Source organism: Pagrus pagrus (genome assembly GCF_965226575.1).
Source record: "Pagrus pagrus genome assembly, chromosome: 3".
NCBI lineage: Eukaryota > Metazoa > Chordata > Actinopteri > Spariformes > Sparidae > Pagrus > Pagrus pagrus.
The window spans coordinates 6,425,200-6,444,447 of record NC_140187.1 but is presented as its reverse complement, the minus strand read 5'-3'; the positions used below and the strand labels follow the sequence as shown (position 1 = coordinate 6,444,447).

Genomic DNA, 19,248 nt, shown 5'->3' with positions numbered 1-19,248 from the left:
TTCACTAACACTGGAGGCTCTTATGTTTGTAAGACAACCAATGGGTGTGACTTTACATGAATGATGCATGAATATGTGTGTGTACAGTGGCTTGATGATCTGGAAAGTGGAACATTGTCTCCAGTCCTCATTATTTCATAGGATTTTCTGAGGATTCAGTCTTGGTTTTAGGATTACGGGGTTACAGTTGGGTTTAGATTACAGTTGCAGCTAAGGCCTAAGGAATATATTATGTCAACGTGTATAGAAGGAGAGACACCTGTATAAGCTACTCTAAATGCTATCTTCTTCTGATTATTTTCAGTTAATTTCTATGGATTCAGAAAAGAAATCTTGTGGTTCTCCTCATTAGGAACTCATTATTGGTTTAGTTTTTAAAATCAGTGACTGGAGGCCAAAATGTAAACCTGAGCATCTCTCTCCGCTGAGCTGGTACATTCAGCCAGTTCACAATGAATGCCTGACAAACTCAAACTTTAGCCAATAAAACAAATGATCAGACAAAAACAAACTCAAGAAAAACACATGAGTAAAAGGGGGTTAGCATGATCACAAGCAAATAAAAAGCAATAGAGACCGACTGCAGAAGCCTGTTGGTTTACATCAAACTGCTCTGTGATAGTACGAGGATCATCGGGACTTTGGCTTTTGAAGGGTTCCACTTCAAAAAGCAACTGCATGTAAACAGAGGAAGGTACGTTTGGCATTTTTACCCAACATTACATCACTGTCAAATCATTAAGTCAGTATAGTGGCCATGAACTACCATGAATAAATGAGACCACAATGTAGTGTTTATTCAGGTGATCAACCAGTTTTTGTACTTCAAAACTGTTCAAAGTGTTGACTGACTGAAATATTCACAAGAAAGCATTAATTTGCAAGTGTGCAATGAAAAACTGAGTACCACTGCTATGCCAGTCACGCTTCCCATCTATCAACTATTCGGTTAAAAATGAAGGTGGCAGATTGACCATTAATTACAAGAGGTCCTTGATTTAAAGAAGAATTAAACAAAAGCAGCTACACACATTTATTCAGTGACCAACAATTTTGCTGAAATAACAAATGAACTGGCAGGTTTTAGCAGCTCTATTTGATGGCCAAATAGTAATTATGACAGCTGAGCATCACATGTTGATGCAAAGCAGACTGAGGTGAAAGCTAAAATGTCCCAGTTACAAATTGAGCATCCTCACCAGTTATAGAAGAGTTATACAAGTTAACAAGAAATAATGGATGATCAGATATATTTCTTAAAGACACAGCCTTGTTTATAAATGTGGGTAAGAAGCTTGTTAGCTAGGCATGCTAACGAGTATGAATGACACCACCACAAAGGTCTTTGGATGCAGAGTATACCTCTTACAACCCCATGTACACCGCTTCAACATGTTGAGAAATCCAAACACTGACAGGCCCAGCATGCCTTGTTATGTTGTAACTGTTGTTGTCAATATCTCTTCTGGTCAGACACTCATGTCAGTTGTCTTCAGTTGTTGAGCAGATATGATCACTACACGAGAACTCATCTGTGGTCTCATTTATTCACTGATGACTTTTTGATCAGATTGAAGCTCACTGATGTAAAAATATTACAGTTATACCCTTCAAACAGCTCAGCTGTTATCAGCTCGGACTGGATGAACACTACCTGCTGACAGAGTCAGCTAATACAACGGGAGAAACTTCAAATCAACACCAGCTGATAAAAACGTGCAAATATTTCCAATCTGCACTGTTCAAACAGTAGAGTAGAAATATTCAGAAGCTGACAAGGTGAAAATCATCTTTCTTACAACTCAACTCCTCCCAACACTTCACACTTAGTGCCCTCGTATGACCTTCAACACTTCAACATGGTGTGTTTTTTCAGAAGCTTTGTCTTATGTCTTACTTTTCTTGACCTTCTTCTCTTCGTCATTCTCGCTGGCGCCCAGCAGAGTAAAGATGATACCAGTTTGAGAGTTGAGTCCAACAGCTGACACCACCATCCTGCCTGATCCCTCCATTACGTGGGTCCCTTAGGAAAGGAAAAAAACAAACTAAAAGTTACAACGAGAACTTTAACTGTCACTGTTATATACTGTCATGTCTTTTCTTCAGAGTTGTTAGTTTGTTGATATTATCAACGTGTGGAGTTCCCCACGGATTCATCTTTGGGCCACTACTATTTCATCTTAGAGTATGTAACCTCTTGGTGGTATCCTCAGGAGTCATGGCATATCTTTCTATGCTGATGACACTAAGCTTTATGTGGCTGAGTCTCCTGATGAGTCAGAGTCAATTATTTCTTATTAGATGTATATTTTAGATATAAGTGCCTTGACATTGCAAAAAGGTGCTGTACACTAACACTTTATTGTTCAATTATCTTGTCAGCAGGTCCAGTCACATATGGACATAATACACATCGATAATTATTAGATCTGAATCCACATCCTGCTTCAGAGGATTTTTCTTACAGACAAGAAACAAACAAAGGGTAGTTAATATCAGATGATTCAGTTCAAAAACCACCATCAGTGTTGGTCCATGTCTTGAGACTGTGAGCAGGCACTTACCAGAAAGCAGCATGGGGTCCTTCTCCAAAGACTTGCGGACTTGATCGGACTCTCCAGTCAGAGAACTCTCGTCTATCTTCAGGTCATTCCCCTGAATGAGGATTCCATCGGCAGGCAGCAGGTCTCCTGCAGGCACAAAGGTCAGAGGGTCCATTTAATTTATTTCAAGAAACAAAGTTGATTTTTGCCCTTTCCACAGTCTCTCATAACTCTGATTAAGTCTGAACTATGAAATGTTACATTAAAAACATCCAAATTGAGCAGACATTGTTTAGCTCTCCTATAATACTAAAACAGATCTTATTGTAAAATATAAATTAAAAAAACAACAACTAGAATTTGAACTTAATCTGCTCACTCTGTAGTTGTTTTTTTCTTAAGAACAGAGTCAAAAGAGTACAACAAATCCAAAAAATCCACAGCACACACCCAGGAGGCAGAACGTAAATCTGCCTGTCTAAAGGTACTGTTTGTGTGTCCTAGAACCTTTGGGGGTGACATTAATGTCACAGGTTTGATATTTCAGTCTGGTGTCTGTGGTCTCGTACCATATTTAATTTGAGCTATGTCTCCCACCACGATCTCTGCCACAGGTATCTGGATGACCTGGCCTTTACGGATGACCGTGAACTTTTGTTCCTGCTCGATCCTGCTCTGCAGCCCGCGGAACTGTTTCTCCTTCGACCAATCATTGAAGGCCGTCACCAGGACCACAATAATGACTGAGAACAGGATGGCGGCGCCCTCGATCCAGCCTGCCTGGGCCTCGCCCTCGTCCTCGACACCGCCTGCAGCCTGGCCACATGCTGGTAGAAGATGAGAAAATAATCAGGTAGAATCACAAAATGTACACACAAAATATAAAATGAAATAAATTAAATTAAATCAAATAGGACAGTAATTGATTTTGAAAGTGTAAAGCTTGCAACAGTTCAGACTGACACCAACCTTCACTATCGCCCCCTGGTGGATGGAAAAAGGACAGAGCCAGCGAGATAATGGCAGCAATTTCCAGGATGATTAGGGTCACATCCTGCAGAGCCTCCCAAACCAGCTGCAGGAATGTCTTGGCCTTCTTGGGTGGGATGAAGTTTTTGCCGAATGATGTGTGACGTTTCTCCAAATCAACGGGGTTACCAGACAGACCTGCACACATTAACATAAGACATTGATATTCACATCAATAAAGAAACAGTTTCTAAAACAGTAAGTGAGAAGAGTGTGGCTTAAGGTTACTTTAAAAAACAAACAAACTATAAGTAACACCTTGTGTTTTATTTTTCATGTGTTTACCGTTGCCAAACAGTCAAGTAGCAGTTTATATCCATGTCTCTCCAGACTCTTATATGTAGTGAAGACTTAAGCCCCTTTTACACAGTATGTTCAAGATGGGAATTTACTATTCTGTAAAAAATAAAAGTTGGAAAGGTGAGCAGCGTTGTTCCACCTTTGAGCTGGCAGTGGAGACAGTAACAGAATCAACGTCTGTGTAATAAAGAACGATCTGGGGAGAGGCGGGACAGGACAGGGGTGTGATGTTTTGACAACGTTATGTGTATGACACACACCACCAGAGGATTTAAAAAAGAACAGGCGATGAAAAATGTCTGCAAAGTGGGGAGACAACAGTCCAACCTAGTGATGTATAAATGTTGAAAGACATCCTGAAATACTACTTAATGAGTACAATCATTGGATTCATGAAGTACTATGTATGTTGTATCTTTAAAAGGTTGCAATCCAAAATGTTTCCCTTTGAACACATTTTGACAGTCTGTCTCCTCTTCTTATGAAGTCAGAAATCACCTCTGCTCTTGAGACACACTAATTATTTTATCTGGGGTCCCAAGATATCATAACATCAAAACATCCTCACATAGCAACGGCAGCTGTACAGAAACATGATGTACTTTTGCCCCTTGTGTATTACGGATTCAAATGGATGTTAATGCACAATAGAGAGCCAAACTCATGATGTCACATCCGAGCTGGCCTCTGGTTCCACTGGATTCTGTAACTAAATGCAATCTTTCATTCAGCATTTCTTTCATCCGTCTTGCTGAAGGAAAAAAAAAAAAAGAGGTCCTGGAATTTAATGCCCATATGCTGGGAAAAGACAGCATTTACTACAGCAGTTTAAGAAGAAGCACGGAGTATTCTGTTATCCATATTAATAAAACTCACCAACACATGCTTATAAACTAACTTATTCAACTTTCTAGTTGTAATCTCTGCTGTCTAAAAACATCTACAGCGTTCAGTGGTCTTTCTCAGACATGCCAATGAACTTGTTTCTTCTGTTGAGCCATGATGTTTATCCCATGAATGTCTAGGGCTTATGGGAAATAGCGTTTGTTAAAGGCCTCTCAAAAATAGAAATACTGAATAAATACCAATTTTAGATACAGACGAAACACTATGTAACTTATTAGACAGCTAGTCAGTACAGAATAAAGGCTTTTTAATCTAATTCAAGTATATTTGTTCCTGCTCCACACGTGAGTGCTTGAAGTTTGTTTTTTCTTCTCCTGTGCCGACAGTTTCACAGCTTCACAGTTGCCTCCAGTAAAAAAAAAAGGCTGATTCCTGACTTGAACCTTTACTGGCTGCTGCATAGCTGTGCACCTACACACAGTGAAGGCAGAAGATACACCATAGTTATGAAAAGTCAGGATTTTGCATGTTTCTATAAACAGTAGTTTTGCAACATGACCTACTTTTGTTGCCATGAAAGACTGCAGTGTTTCCATATACAATATTTACTTGGGCGAATTACCAACACAGATTTGTTCCACCCTGAGAAATTATGTATTTCTGGATTCATTATTTCTTCCTTTCAGTGTCGATTCAGTAAAAAAAAAAAAAAAAAATTGAATGTAAGGTCAGGCAAATGGTGCATTCAAGAGCAGCCACACAGATTGGAAAAATTACTCCCGTCATCAGACGTGAATTTTAACAACTGAAAGAAGCTGGGTTGTTCTTTTTAATTTGCAACCTCTTAAAATGACCCCTCGTCTACCAGTTGTGATCAGTTCAACCAAAGACAAAAGATTTTTGTTTTATTTTGATTATGTTTTGGGACTTGACATGCTAAAATGATACACTGATGAATTTTCTGTGGTTTCCTCTTCCTGTCAATCATCCTACGACCCTTCAGGTTCATCCTGTGGTCTCTTGTGTGGGTCCCAACCTTCAGGCTGAAAACCACTGGTGGGTGTTGTCTGTGGTAATGATGAGTCTATGGCAGCCTGAACTGACCCGAACCCTCCCTGCTGAACACACAATCTGGTGCTCCACCCGAGCCAAAATGCTCCATGTCAACACAACAACACCTGATCAGACCGATCCAGTCCGGATCAGCTGACTCACAGAGAAAATACTGAAGACCTCTGTTAAAAGCTAATTTCGAAATCAAGAATCAAAAGCATAAATAAATAATTAATTCAACATATTAACTGATAATGAAAATAATTAAGCTGTAGCCTTATTTCCCAGACAAACCACAAAAACAAATCAAGTTAAAGAGCAGGGTTTGCGGCATCATTTTTGCCTACAGTCACCAAATTTCTTCAACTAATTGACTAGTACACCTAATAAAAAAAATAAATCTGCCTGATGTTTTGTCTTCCTGCCCCTCTGCAGAGAGATCTCTTACAAACCTCTGCTAACTGAAGACCAAACAATATCTCTGAGTTATTGATTCCAGAGCTGTGACTGTCATTTTCCAGCAGTGACTCATGTCTATCTGCTCATTCATTCTCTATATAAGGACAATAAAAACAAAGACATTTCTCAGTCGGCTTGGATGCTTACACGGGGGCAGAGCAGGAGGACTCCGTCCAAAGAGTTCCTTACTTTTGGTTTTAAATGTAAAAATCTGGGTGAAAATCTTTATTATGCTTAACGCAGGGTATAAATTAATGGAGGATAATCAGCATCTCGTATTTAACTTCATGTTCTTATATGAGAGGATTTTCTGGGCTGAGCTCATCACCACAGGACCTCATTAACTTTATATTCAGTAAACAGTGTTTATTTGCGGCAACTTCTGGGTGCACAAGGACAAGTCTGAATGAAAATTAGTTGAACTCATCTGCCTCCTTTTAATGAATCTGGGTATTTTTCAGTAAAACCTGAAAATGTGTGACTTTCTCTGCAGGGCTGTGTGGGCAACAACATGGCTGCTGTGGATCTTGGTGGAATTGGGAGATGTGCAGTGGAACGTGATCTGAATGTCAATAGACCGCACTGCCAGGAAATTTCACGAAGAGGGACTCTGCAAGTCAGCATACTCAAACATGTTTCTGCTAACATATGTTTTAATAATGGCCTCTTATTCCTTCTCTAATGATTCTCTCCAGACAGACTGAATGAAGAGTTCGCCTCCTCCTCCTCCCTATGACTGCTCTCCCATTTCTTTAGAACCAGTCATTAACTACAAGATAGCAAAAACGAGCGTCCGGTTTTACTTATCACGCAACAACGGTGCGCAAAGAGGTACAAATGTCGTCATCACTTATGTCATGTAGCATTAATTGGATGGCTCCAATGGCGAAATATTTGTATTTAACAATCGAAAGCTAAAGGTGACTAAGATTAGGTTAGAGATGAGATGAGAAGAATTGATGAATGGACAAGAGGCAAGATGAGACATAATGTGACATGAGGAGACAAGGTGAGACGTGATGAGGTGATGTGGGATGACATGGGGTGTGGTCTTAGGTGAAATGAGATGAGCGGAGATGAGATGAAGGGATGTAAAATGGATGAGGGCCAGATTAGGAATAGTGGGAAGAAAATCATGATGAGATGTGAGATGGTTTGAGATGAGATCAGATATGGTAAAATGAAATAAAGTCAAGTGACCAAATGAGATGAGTTCATATGAGATGAGATGATGAGAGCTAAATGAGGCCAGATGAGGTAAAGTGAGATGAGATTGGGTCAGAAAATATTAGATTGCTTGAGATTAAGGTTGATTAGGTAAAATGGATTAAATTTAAGTCACCATAGTACCAATACCAAGATAAATCTTTTTAAAAAACAGCCGTATATCTGACCAACAGTACAGTTTCTTAACATGTCTGACTGAGTGCCTTTGAAGTTTTGAGCAGAAGCAGAAACATTTTCATGAAGAGTGCACAAACAGAGATTTTAAAAATACACTGCTTGTCAAAGTCATCATCAGCAGTGTTTCATCACATACGGTTTAGTTCAAAGTTTGGTTTCATCATTTTTAAGCCGGTGATTGTCGTGAAAGCTACTGTCACGCTAAAATAAAGAAAAAACGAATCACGGAGCACCTCTACTAGCTGTTTGATCGATAAGTCTGTTTTTTCTGGTTTAATGTTGAGATTGTGACGCGGGTTTCATCTGGTGCCTGGCGTCGGTCTGTTGTGTTGGTGAACGTCCCCAAAGAGATGCAGATTAAAGCTTTGAGATGATGTTCCAGTAACAGAGGAGCAGTCGGCTGCACACACGCCTGTCACAGATGTTTATGAATTTCAGCTTCCAGCAGAAATAGACTTCATTGGTCCAAAAAAAGGCCTCTTCCAATTTACAGCTTTATAAGCCAACAGGCAGCTACGTATTTTACCCCACACAATTCACACTTTTATTCAGTCTCCAGACAAAAACTACAGCTGCAGGTATTAACGTCCAGTCTCATTCTTCAGAATTTTTTACGTCCGGTACAAAGGCAGATGACTGTTTCCCCTCTCTCCTCCATGTTGTCAGAACTGCTTCCTGCTTCCTTTGTCATCTCTGTGAAGCATCCACCAGTTCTGTCTTTCCCTCCATCTTTTCGATCATCCTGCAGTGCTTTCTTCTTTCACTGCTGTCCCACAGTTTCAGTCACTGACACACATAGAAACTAGTGACGCCAATTCTATCCTTCAGCTTCAGCAGAATCGACTGCTAAACAGAACGCAAGGCACATTTAAGAGTCAATGCAACTGCATATCAAGTCAATGTAAAGATGTCAGTGGTGGGGTTGCACAGTATTGGAAAAAACTGACTTTGCGATTTTGTTTTTCTGCAATATCTTGTGCTATATGAAAAAATATGGGAATTTCGTCCAGATAACTTACATAGCTCTATTTCATAAGAATAAATCATTCTGTAATGATGGGGGTGATTTAGTGGGACTGCACAAACAAACTGATGAATCCAAGAACACTTAAATTGGATCACAGTGTGTAATATAAGACATACATCTCTTGTAAATTAGTTATAGAAAATGAAAACTGTTCAAGTTTGCTTTTGTATCGAGCAGCAAAAAAGTTGTAGCAAGAAGTGTTTGAGTTATTATGCCTTACTTGACATAGCATGTCCTGTGATATGACTTTTGCGCGTGTCCACATTGCGATGTAGACGCTGAAACATTATAGTGTGCATCCCTAGCAAGTGGACTATGATACACAATTTGCAATACATTTAAATTTTCTGCAATTCTCCAAAATGTGAGTTAATTGAAATTAATTTACAGCCTTGACCACTGATGGTCATGTTTCTCTATGAGATTTGAAAGTAAAGACTTAAATGCACAGTGCCGGTGAGAGCCAGGAAGACATGGTTTCTAGTTCATTTGAATCTGGCACACAGCCTCATGTAGCCCTGTATGTCCCTGACAATTTCCTTTTCCACTAATTATATTCTTAAGCTGAAAAAAAAGACAATGACAGGCAGGTATGAAATGACAAAAAAATAATTGTGTTTCTTGCTCATTGGTTCGTGTAAGCTCAGAGCTGTAAAGAAAATATATTGCTAGTGATTAAAACTGTCACTTCAAGTTTCGCATATCTTCTGGCCGGCAGTGGAATTTATCTTTGTACTGACATATTGAATTAAATTTTAATGTGATAATACTTGGTTTAAACTAACAGTTCACAGAGGGAAAATGATTAAATTCTGCATGAAAACAGAACTGACAGAGAGTTTGCTGATGATCAATAACCTTGTTTGTCAAATGTAAAAAATTCAAGTGCATGATACAAGCAGCCAATTTCAGAACTTTGTCGGAGTGAGTCTACAGTCTAAAACATTTGATCTAGTCATGGAAACATACTAAAAGCCATACAGAAGCCTGTTCTGTGGGTCAATATAATATTTATTTTTTTAATTCAGATATTTTCTTTGGTCTTTCTGGACAAAAAAGCCCTTTCAGTCTGCTTAAAAATGCATGACGAAATGTGGCGTTTTATCAAGCAACGTAATGTGAGGACATGCGGGTCACACATGAAAACACACACGCATAAGAATCCTGAAGGCTTTTAACCATTTGGATGAAAAAACATTGTCCTCTTGATCATAAAAAACATCTTTTTACTAGTTACATCTTAAGGTAGCTAGAAATAACATGTGCTCATCCTTCTGTGATAGTCCATCATTGACATAATTTTGAATGAAGATATGAAATATATGACTTTATTTTATGATAAGAGTTGTGAACGGGTGAATAACTTCATACAGAGAAAGGAAAAATAAAAGACATGAAAAGCGTTGCATGTCTTGTTGGCTTTCTCACTCTTACTTATCGCTTAGAGAATCATTCTGCTTCAACTGGCAAAGACATGGATGACCTGAGGCTGTGTGTGTGTGTGTGTGTGTGCGTGTGCGTGTTAGTTACAGTGAATGACACTCGGGTCACGCAGATCATGCTGAATCTCAGATTGGTTGCTGACTTCTCACACCACAGTGCTTGAAAAGATCTGACACGCCAGCAGGCCAAGAAACCTCTGAACCTACTTATACTACTGTACTACTACTAGTGTGTGTGTGTGTGTGTGTGTGTGGTTGTGTGTGTGTACTGTTTCAGAGCTTAGATGTAACCCTGACTGATGATTAGTCGTTTGCTCAGTACGTATCTTGCTTTCTATTCTGAAAGAACATTTAATGGACCTTTCTTATGTCAAAACATACATTTTGGTTGTCATTATCAGATATCAAATGCAGTGCTGGTTGTGATTTAACAGAGTAACAAAGTCCTCATTTGTCTGCTGTTAGTATAAAGTGTCTGAACACAACAATTAAACCATTAATCAATCTAAAAATGATCTGAAAAGGTCATTTTTCAATCAATAACTCGAACTCTTTTCTGCTTCTGCACTGTGAATAATTGCTTTCTCTGTTTTTTTCAGTTATCTGAAATTTTATAGACTTAACGAAGTGGTTTCCTACCATTTTCCACAACCCCGACAGTCCTGTTGGATGTGTGTGATTTTTTGGTTCTGTAATTTAATTAGTGTAATATCTGTGTGGGTGGGCTTTCAAAATGTTCGGAATATGACTTTGGTTCCTGCAGCCACACGGGCATTTAACCAGCTGGGATGCCAGCGTTCGCTTCCTCCCATGTGAAATTTGAGAACTCCCTGCATGATTTGAATCATGAGCTCTGAGGTCACAGGTCTACCTGCTGCTGTGCATTTTTTAAAGTCTGGTTATTTACCATCACCATATTTTAACCTATTAAAGACAGCAAAGTTAAAACAAGCTAGATCTGCTCATTTTAATAATGCAGGACAAGCACAGAGGCACTGCTGATGACTAGGTGTCTGTATATAAAAATGAACAAACAGCCCAGGTCAGGAATGCTCTACAGCGGGTGATCAAAACTGCCCAGAACATCACTGGTGCCCGTCTACAAAGCATCAGATCAGCGACATCAGTGAAGTGAGATGTCTGCACACACCCACCCCAGCCACAGTCTGTTCACCCTGCTGCCATCTGGCAAAAGATACAGATAAAGTATCTGCTGCCATACCACCAAACCTAACCTTGTTGAAAGGTAAATAACTCAACAGCTCTCTGAGTAATCCCAAATCTTAAATATTATAAATAGATCACACATTTTAAACACTATGTAGGCTTCTTGAAAAACAGGGGGAAAATGTCCTGTATCAATGTTTGGAGGATCTACAGTTTGACAGCCAGTATTACAGGTGTCATCATGGAAGTTGACAGTTGCCTCTCTCTGCACCGTTTCAGATGTCAGTCAGCAGTTGCCATGTGAACTGTCAGCCGAGATGCCTCCGTAGTCATTTATTCTCTTTTGACAAAGCATTAGCTGTACAATAGCAGCTCTGTCATTATAGCTTATATTAATACAAAGATGTGTAAAATTCAGTTAAACAAATGGAAACATGACCAATTAAAGTTCAACGACTTGACAGATGTTGGACCATTTGCTCATGTCATTTCAGTCCGTTTTTGAAATCTTTGGTTTCTTGCTTACTAGTTTTAACACATTGCAGCAGTTGCTGTTCAGGTTTGACAACTTACTTAGTCGGATAGGGACGCTGTGCAGTTGGTCTGTTGTAACTTGTTGTTTATTAGTTATTGTGACAATAAATATGCAAAAGATTTGTGTTAAGTGTCCTCCAAAACAGAACATGTTTGATGTTACAAATGAGATGAACTAGTCCACACTCTTTTCACCTGGTAACTACAGAAGAACCTCCTGGAATACAAGAACTTCTGGTTTGGTAAACCAATGAACTCAACTATTCTTCAATTAATCAATAATAATTAAAAGTTAATGTTAATAGTTGTTAAGTGTTACAGTCCAATCAGTTGCTCTGATAGCATTTATATCTGAGGAACGAATATCCGTAGATGAGAGAAATGGCACAAAATGTCTGACTGTTTTAAATCAGCATAAAACTGGTCATCAGATCATCAGCTGACACAGTTGGTGACTGCTCAGATCCATTTTTATCTGCTAGTTTCAGCTCTCAGTCCTGGATGTTTCTCTGAAGATATAAACTATTTTACATGAAGGAATAAAAGTGACACTACGGGGACAAAAAGAAATCATCTCCTGTCTTCTTCTGAGCAGTGACAGAACATGTTGTTCATTAGCATTTCCTAATATAGTAATTTATTTTTAGGTCTGTATGCGTCTCTTTGTGAAGCTTTTTGTAACCCAGGCCCTGTTTGAATAAAGTTTACATCTGGCTCTGATTCTCTTGCTCAGAGGCTGTGTGTCCTCGCAACATGAAATACATTTTGCAAAATGATGAGATGGACGATCAATGACCTCCAAAGAGGCAGCAGACAGATTCATCAATACACATTAACCAGCAGGATGCAAAGCTACAGCTGAGCCTTGTGTGTGTCTGTGCGTGTCTTTGTGTGTCATTGTCCTGAGTTCAACCTGACCACACAGTCAGCTCAGTGTTTAATCAAAGGCTGATTCTGCGGACTGAAGGTAAAAGCAGCTGAGAAAGAAGCATCGCCATCACAGCCAGAGCAGTGAGCTGATACAGAAACACAGTTAAATATAACTGTGAGAGGTCGCCAACTGCTGACATATTGCCACTGTTACTGTGCCAATCAGTTTAGCTAACCATCAACTGGCTATCAGACAGTAGAAGAAGTTTTCTGTTGTGTTTTAGGATGTGAGGAACATGAATCATCTTAGCCTCTGGTGAGGATTGACACTGACAGTCAGTGTCAGAAATCTGATTTAGGTGACAGATAACCCGCTGTGTGAAGCTCAAGGTTATAAGCAGGTTTCCTTTTTGTCAGGTACAGACTTACACTGTTTTTTATAGTGCAAATGAAAATACTTTTAAACAAGTTAAAATCCTTAAGAATTTTGATACTATTAATGCTTCAAATGTGTTCAATGTATTTACATTCTGTCTACATACTAGTTTTTGTTCTTAAGGGCTGAGTCACCAAATTGAAATTGCCTTGTCTTAGGGATTCACAGGAAACAGAGCTGTGTTAAAGGTACCATTAATGCAAACACGCATTTCTTGCTGATGTTCATTCACATTAATTCATAAATCATTTAAGTCATTATCAGCCATTTGTGTCAGTAAATCATTTCTAATTATCTACTGAGAATGAGCCATTTGTAGAAGAGCTGCAGAAGACAGGCTCCACTGTGGTTTTTGAGAGCCAGCACACTGTCACCTCCAACACGTCGTCAAGGCAAACAAGTCTGTGTGCACAGCGTGAAATATGGCCAATTAAAGGCCACAAGCCAATTATTGACTTCTGATTTTTTTTTTTTTAATCAATATGTGGCTATGAGTCCTCTCAGTCCACAGTTTTCTCGGCTGCACTGTTAACAGATATACCAGTTCATCTTCTGCTGTTGCATTTCTGATACAGTAGATGCTTCATCATCATCATTTGTCATACAGATGGATTGTTGGACAAGTGCTTGAGCGCATGATTAAAGCTGCAATGATTAGTCGATTAATCGTTTTAATCGATAGAAAGAAAATTAATTGCCAGCTTTACCGATAATTGATTTATCGTTTCAGTCATTTTCCAAGCAAAAATGTCGTATACTGTATTTGCTGGTTCAATCTTCTTTAAATGGAAGGATTTTCTGCTGTTCTTTGTAATTTATGATAGGAGATGAAAAGTGGCTGGGTTTGAAGTGTTAGTTGGATAAAAGATGCACTGGCTCTTGACCACGTTTTCTTTCATTTCAATAGACAAAACAATTAATCAATTAATAAAAGTCAGATTAATCGATAATGAAGATATAATGTGAAATATAATAATGTCTTCCGTGTCTTCTCGAGGACAAAGAAAAACCCTGATGGTGCCTTAGTGATGTCATCAAGGTTATCTGAACTTGGGCTTTGAGACTACTAATTTATAAAAGAAAGCCTGTGTTGCAAACTGGAAGTGGGGAGTTTGAAAGATTTGGGTGTTTACCAGGCAGAAAGAGTGTAATGAAAGGCCATATGCATTGTGGGAAATGTAGGATCCAATGGTTTTGCAGCTTGACCCAGAATACAGAAAATAATGCTGATGAAGGACATAGTATTAATGATTAAAAAAAAAGCCAGCAAACAGTACCTGGATTAAAACAGGGTTGACACTCAGAGTAGTTCACTGTAACAGTCAATCACTGCGTATGTTTGCCCTCAATCTTACATTCGGGTTTCCCTCATTGTTTCCCCTCCCTCCCTTCCTCTCTGCAGTGAAAATATAATTACAGTTTCTTCATTAAAGTGAGTAATTTCTTGCGTGGAGGACGCGACTACAGCTGTCCTCTGATTACTAAATGGAACAGAGCAATGATCTATGGAGCCATTAGGGGAACGGGCTGGAACTAATTTCAATCCTGGAATGGGCCGATGGCTGCGCACACAGACACACACACACACACAACCACACACACACGGGGACACACACACACACACACACACACACACACACACACACACACACACACACACACACACAGATCAAAAGATGAGGGGGGGAGAGAGAAACAACAAACAGCAGCATGTCGGCCATTTTCTGGACTCACACGAAGCTCCGTCTGAAATCCAAACTGATCGTCTATCACCACAGAATAAGGTGTGTGTAGTGTGAGTGTGTGTGTGAGTGTGTGTGTGTGCATGTATCTTTTACCAGAAATGTTGTGTTGTGTTTGTATGAATAGTCACTGTTTAATGGCTCACACGCCTCCTGACATGTGTATGTGTTTCTGTGTTATTACTGTACCCAAATCAGAAATTTCCCAATCTACTCTGAATGTCCAATTAGTGTATTTATTAGTGAGGTGATTCCTTCAGTAAGGTTTTTACCAAGCTGCTCTGAGATGCTTCTCCATCGCCCAACACTTGCCCTCTAAACTTTTACCAATCAATTCTCAAAATGGCCTGCCATGCCATTATCTTATGTTAATGATATGTTAAACAAGGCAGGACAGGTTGAATTTGGTGATTCATTAGTGGTGCAAATTGCCAAACAAATTTAAATTATTGAGCCAATGAACCTGGGGCTTTTGGGGGCCCCTGTGAGTCTGGGGGCCCCGGGGCAGTTCCCGGCTTTGCCTGGTCGGTAAATCAACCTTGCCAATGAGTTGACTGAACGAGATATACATTAGCAGCTCCCTGACTGTTTAATCAATATTAAAATCGATTGCTTGAAGTTTCAAAGCATCGTTCAAAACAGTGATTACCAACCACTGGTGTGCAGACTCTGAGCATGGGCACAAAACATCTGCTACCAAACCAATTATATGACTGTGTTTGATTCTTTGAGAATATAATTTGGGGTAAAAGGTGAATAATAATAAGTAATCAGACAACAGTATTATGAATGGGGTAATAACCTTGAACAATCATCACCCACTTAGCAGACAGTGAAAATGAGTTTGACTGAGCTTTGATTGTAGATAAAAGGCCTCAAGTTTTACAAACATATCAAAAGTGTTTTTTCTGCAAAATACTAAATTTTGACTGTTTTTAAACCAGGAAATAAACTTGTTGATTCAGTCTGGTTTGTTGTGTTGGACATGTCTTACCTTCTATAGGGGATGTTTTCAGGCGGCGGCAGATGCCCTGCACATCTCCGTACGTGTCTTGTATCTTGTTGACGGCTTCGCCACTCCGCAGCTCCATCAGGGTCCTCAGATCCTCCACGGTCACCCCAAAGTCACCATCATGGTTGCCCTCTGCAACCGAATTCCCCGGAGGGTGGTCCGCCGTGTTGTTGGCCATGTTGGTCCTCTTCACAGCAGTGTTGTTGTTGTAGTTGTTGTTCCTCTGAGTGTCTTTGTTAAACTGATCTAAACGCCAGAGTGGGTAGTCCGTTCACAAGAATTGTGGATAGTGTAGTTCTCACAGGAGGAAAGCGGAGGAGATGAGCGCTGAGGTTAACTCCTGACCCGGACGTACATGCTCGTCTCGGGTTACCATGGAAACCGGGGAATAAACATGTTCTTGTGGCTGCAGAGGAAACAGAAACAGGAAAATTGATTTTTATAAACCAGAACCAGGCAGGAAACAGTCGGAGCACACAGCAGTTTAACATCATCAGCAGCAGACAGACTGTTTGATTTTTACTAATTAACAGCACAGAGACTAATTGGGCCAATTAGATGAGAGTTTCTCATCTCAGATTATTAAAGCAGTCCGCTGAATCACCGAGGTCATTATGACATAAACTGATTATCGGTTTTGTGCTGCTCCTCCGAGACACATAATTGGTGGGTAAATATCTGCACTCCCCGAACCGTCTGTGAGAGTTTATGAGCCAGATGTAGAAAGAAAAGTACAATTCTGTTTTGAGTATAAATTTGTTTATACTCTCATTTACAGATAAGTTATATTTCATAATTTACCACATCAAACTAGAGTGCATGACCAGAGATCAGTACATCAATTTTAAATCTGCTTAATTCAAGTTAATAAACCTTGATCCAACACTCATTAACACTCAGATCAGAGGTGTAAAAAAAGAGACAAAACTAGCAGCACCAGTGATTATAATTTGTAGAAGGGATGTTGAACTGTCGGGCAGGTTTTTCATTATTAAGTGAAATTACAAATCCTCACTCTTCTGCTCTCACAGATATACAGTGAGCTTAACAGACTTCCAATACAGGCTGAGACAGGAGTTGGCTTTTGAATTCATTACTGGAAGCAAACGACAGTAGCAATATTGACAAACGAATGGAATTGATGATTGAATGATTACAATTCAGGAAAAAAGACAAACCATGATCAAGACAAAAGCTATTGTGAAAATAAATTAGTACAGTACAAGGAAGCTAGATTCCTTTGTCCTGCGGATGAACAACCAGCGTTCAGGACTGAATACACTGCAGCCCGAGAGCCAATCAACACCAAGCAGAGGATGATACACCAATGAAAGGGAAAACTCCACTGGGTCAGTGTGTGATTGTGTGTGTGTGCGTGTGAGAGAGAGAGAGCTGGAGAGTGTGCGTATGTGTGTGTGTGTGTGTGCATGCATGTGTATTTGTGTGAGTGTGAGATTGTGTGGCCTAAGTGTGGCATTCCAACCCATCAACACAGATTATGTAAGTGCACATCAAAGGCTGTCCTCCATTTTTCACTGTTTAGTGCTCTGTCATGGACACACACACACACTCTCTCACACACACACACACACACACACACACACACACACACACACACACACACACACACACACACACACACACACACACACACACACACACACACACACCCTATTAGAGAAGTACTGCTGTTAGTGCTGGAGTCAGGGTTCTACTGAGTGGTGGTTTGTGGTATCGGTGACACAGGCAATCGCCAAGGTCAGTGGTTCTCAAAGTGACGGCGAGCCTCCCTTTCATACACTGAATATTTAACATTGCTGAATTTCTATCGTTCACACATAGCAGGGCTGTGCGCCATGGACACAATTAAATATAACAATATTTTTGACCAAACACCCAGACAACGATATTTCGCCCATAATAACCATTAGTACTTTCACAAATTATTAACACAGTGATGATCATCAGTGATGTGGATATGATGAAGTGTATGGGCGAGTACTGTCGAAAACAGGTAAGTTCAAGTAATTACATCACTTTACTGTAATCCAGCCTTTAAAATAAGGAAAAGACAACACTTATGCCATGTCACAATATAATAATATTCGAAATATAAGCCGATTTATGGTCTCATATCACGAGCCAAAATGCACCTTGGAGACTAAGCTGACTTCTCTCCTTCAGTTTTACACCCACAGGCTTCTATCAGGCCTACTCATCTCTTAAACAGTTGTTCATCTTTTGTGCTGATGTTTCAACCAGGAATGATTTTATGTCCATTAAAGCCTTTAAGAGCTCCAACTGTCAGTCACCTGACGTTGTGTGTGGTTAAAACTAATGGGCCTTAAAGTCGCTCTGCCCACTTTAAAACTCTATACTGAGGAAAATCGTACTGTCAATGCTCAGACAATTACCATCCACAACAGAAATCCATTTGTATTTTTTGTTGTTCGAAGTCCATTTTGATAGCATTAAGGCTCAGCATGTTCTAACAGCATATTAACATATAATATTTCACTGGAACATTGATGGTCATTTATTATTCATTCATATACAGATATTTACTGCGTGAAACAGTGCAGGCAAACATATAGTTGTATGAAAATTGTGTTTAGAAATAAAAACAAGTGCATTTCTGAGTGGCCAAATCAGAATGAGAGTTTACCTAGGGCTCCAAAACATCCGGGACTATGATCTCGGGATCCGGGATCCGGGATCCCTGGGACTGTGATGTGTTTTGTTGGTTTATTCTACTATACCGGCTTGTGCCTCAGAGCCTCGGTGGTGTCTTTAAAGAGGGTTCTCTTAGGTCCTTCAGGAATAAACCCCCGGAACAAAATAAGGAAGTCAAGTGAGAACTCATCAACTATTCATTAAACAAACTCTGTAAACAAGACATAAACTCTTGTACTAAACTTTGCTTTAGCACATTCCTGTTTGTGTTTCCAGTGCAGTTTTGATTAAGACAGACACCACAAGAACACAACAGTGGAGGTATTGTGTTGTTCTTTCTTTACTTGTGTTTCCTGTTGATATCTAAAAGGTGGAAAAAGTGAATGGAAAAAAATGAATTGAAAATGACATGAGGGCACTGAAAAAGTACACCTCGCTGGACATTTACACAAAGCATGTTTTTCTGCTTAATGTTCTGTAAAAACAAAATGTTTTCATATCGGCCAATATTGGACAATAATATCGGCCAACCGTTACATCAATCGAATCTGCTGTTAACCTCTACCCTCCTCGGTTATTTGTATCAGAGATTTTCTTTTTCTAATTTTCCTCTTATCGGGCTATGCAGAGTGCCCTATCATTGCGTGTATGTGTGTATTCTCTTGATTAAACCAGGACAAATGTCCTGTCTGTGTTCAGCAATTATCCGAC

The 19,248-nt window shown here is 39.6% G+C and overlaps 1 protein-coding gene across 6 annotated transcripts in view; it reads right to left on the bottom strand.

The window, feature by feature from the left end:
- Positions 1-19,248, bottom strand: part of LOC311255399 (plasma membrane calcium-transporting ATPase 1-like) — a 91,959-nt gene that overhangs the window by 37,079 nt on the left and 35,632 nt on the right. For all 6 annotated transcript variants that reach the window (XM_084349833.1, XM_084349834.1, XM_084349837.1 and 3 more), the window contains 5 exons: positions 15,847-16,270; positions 3,513-3,710; positions 3,113-3,370; positions 2,565-2,690; positions 1,898-2,023 (listed from right to left, as the gene is read on the bottom strand). In XM_084349833.1, coding sequence (XP_084205959.1) covers positions 1,898-2,023; positions 2,565-2,690; positions 3,113-3,370; positions 3,513-3,710; positions 15,847-16,042 — 904 coding nt within the window. In that variant the 5' untranslated portion in view covers positions 16,043-16,270. The remainder of the gene's footprint in view (positions 1-1,897; positions 2,024-2,564; positions 2,691-3,112; positions 3,371-3,512; positions 3,711-15,846; positions 16,271-19,248) is intronic.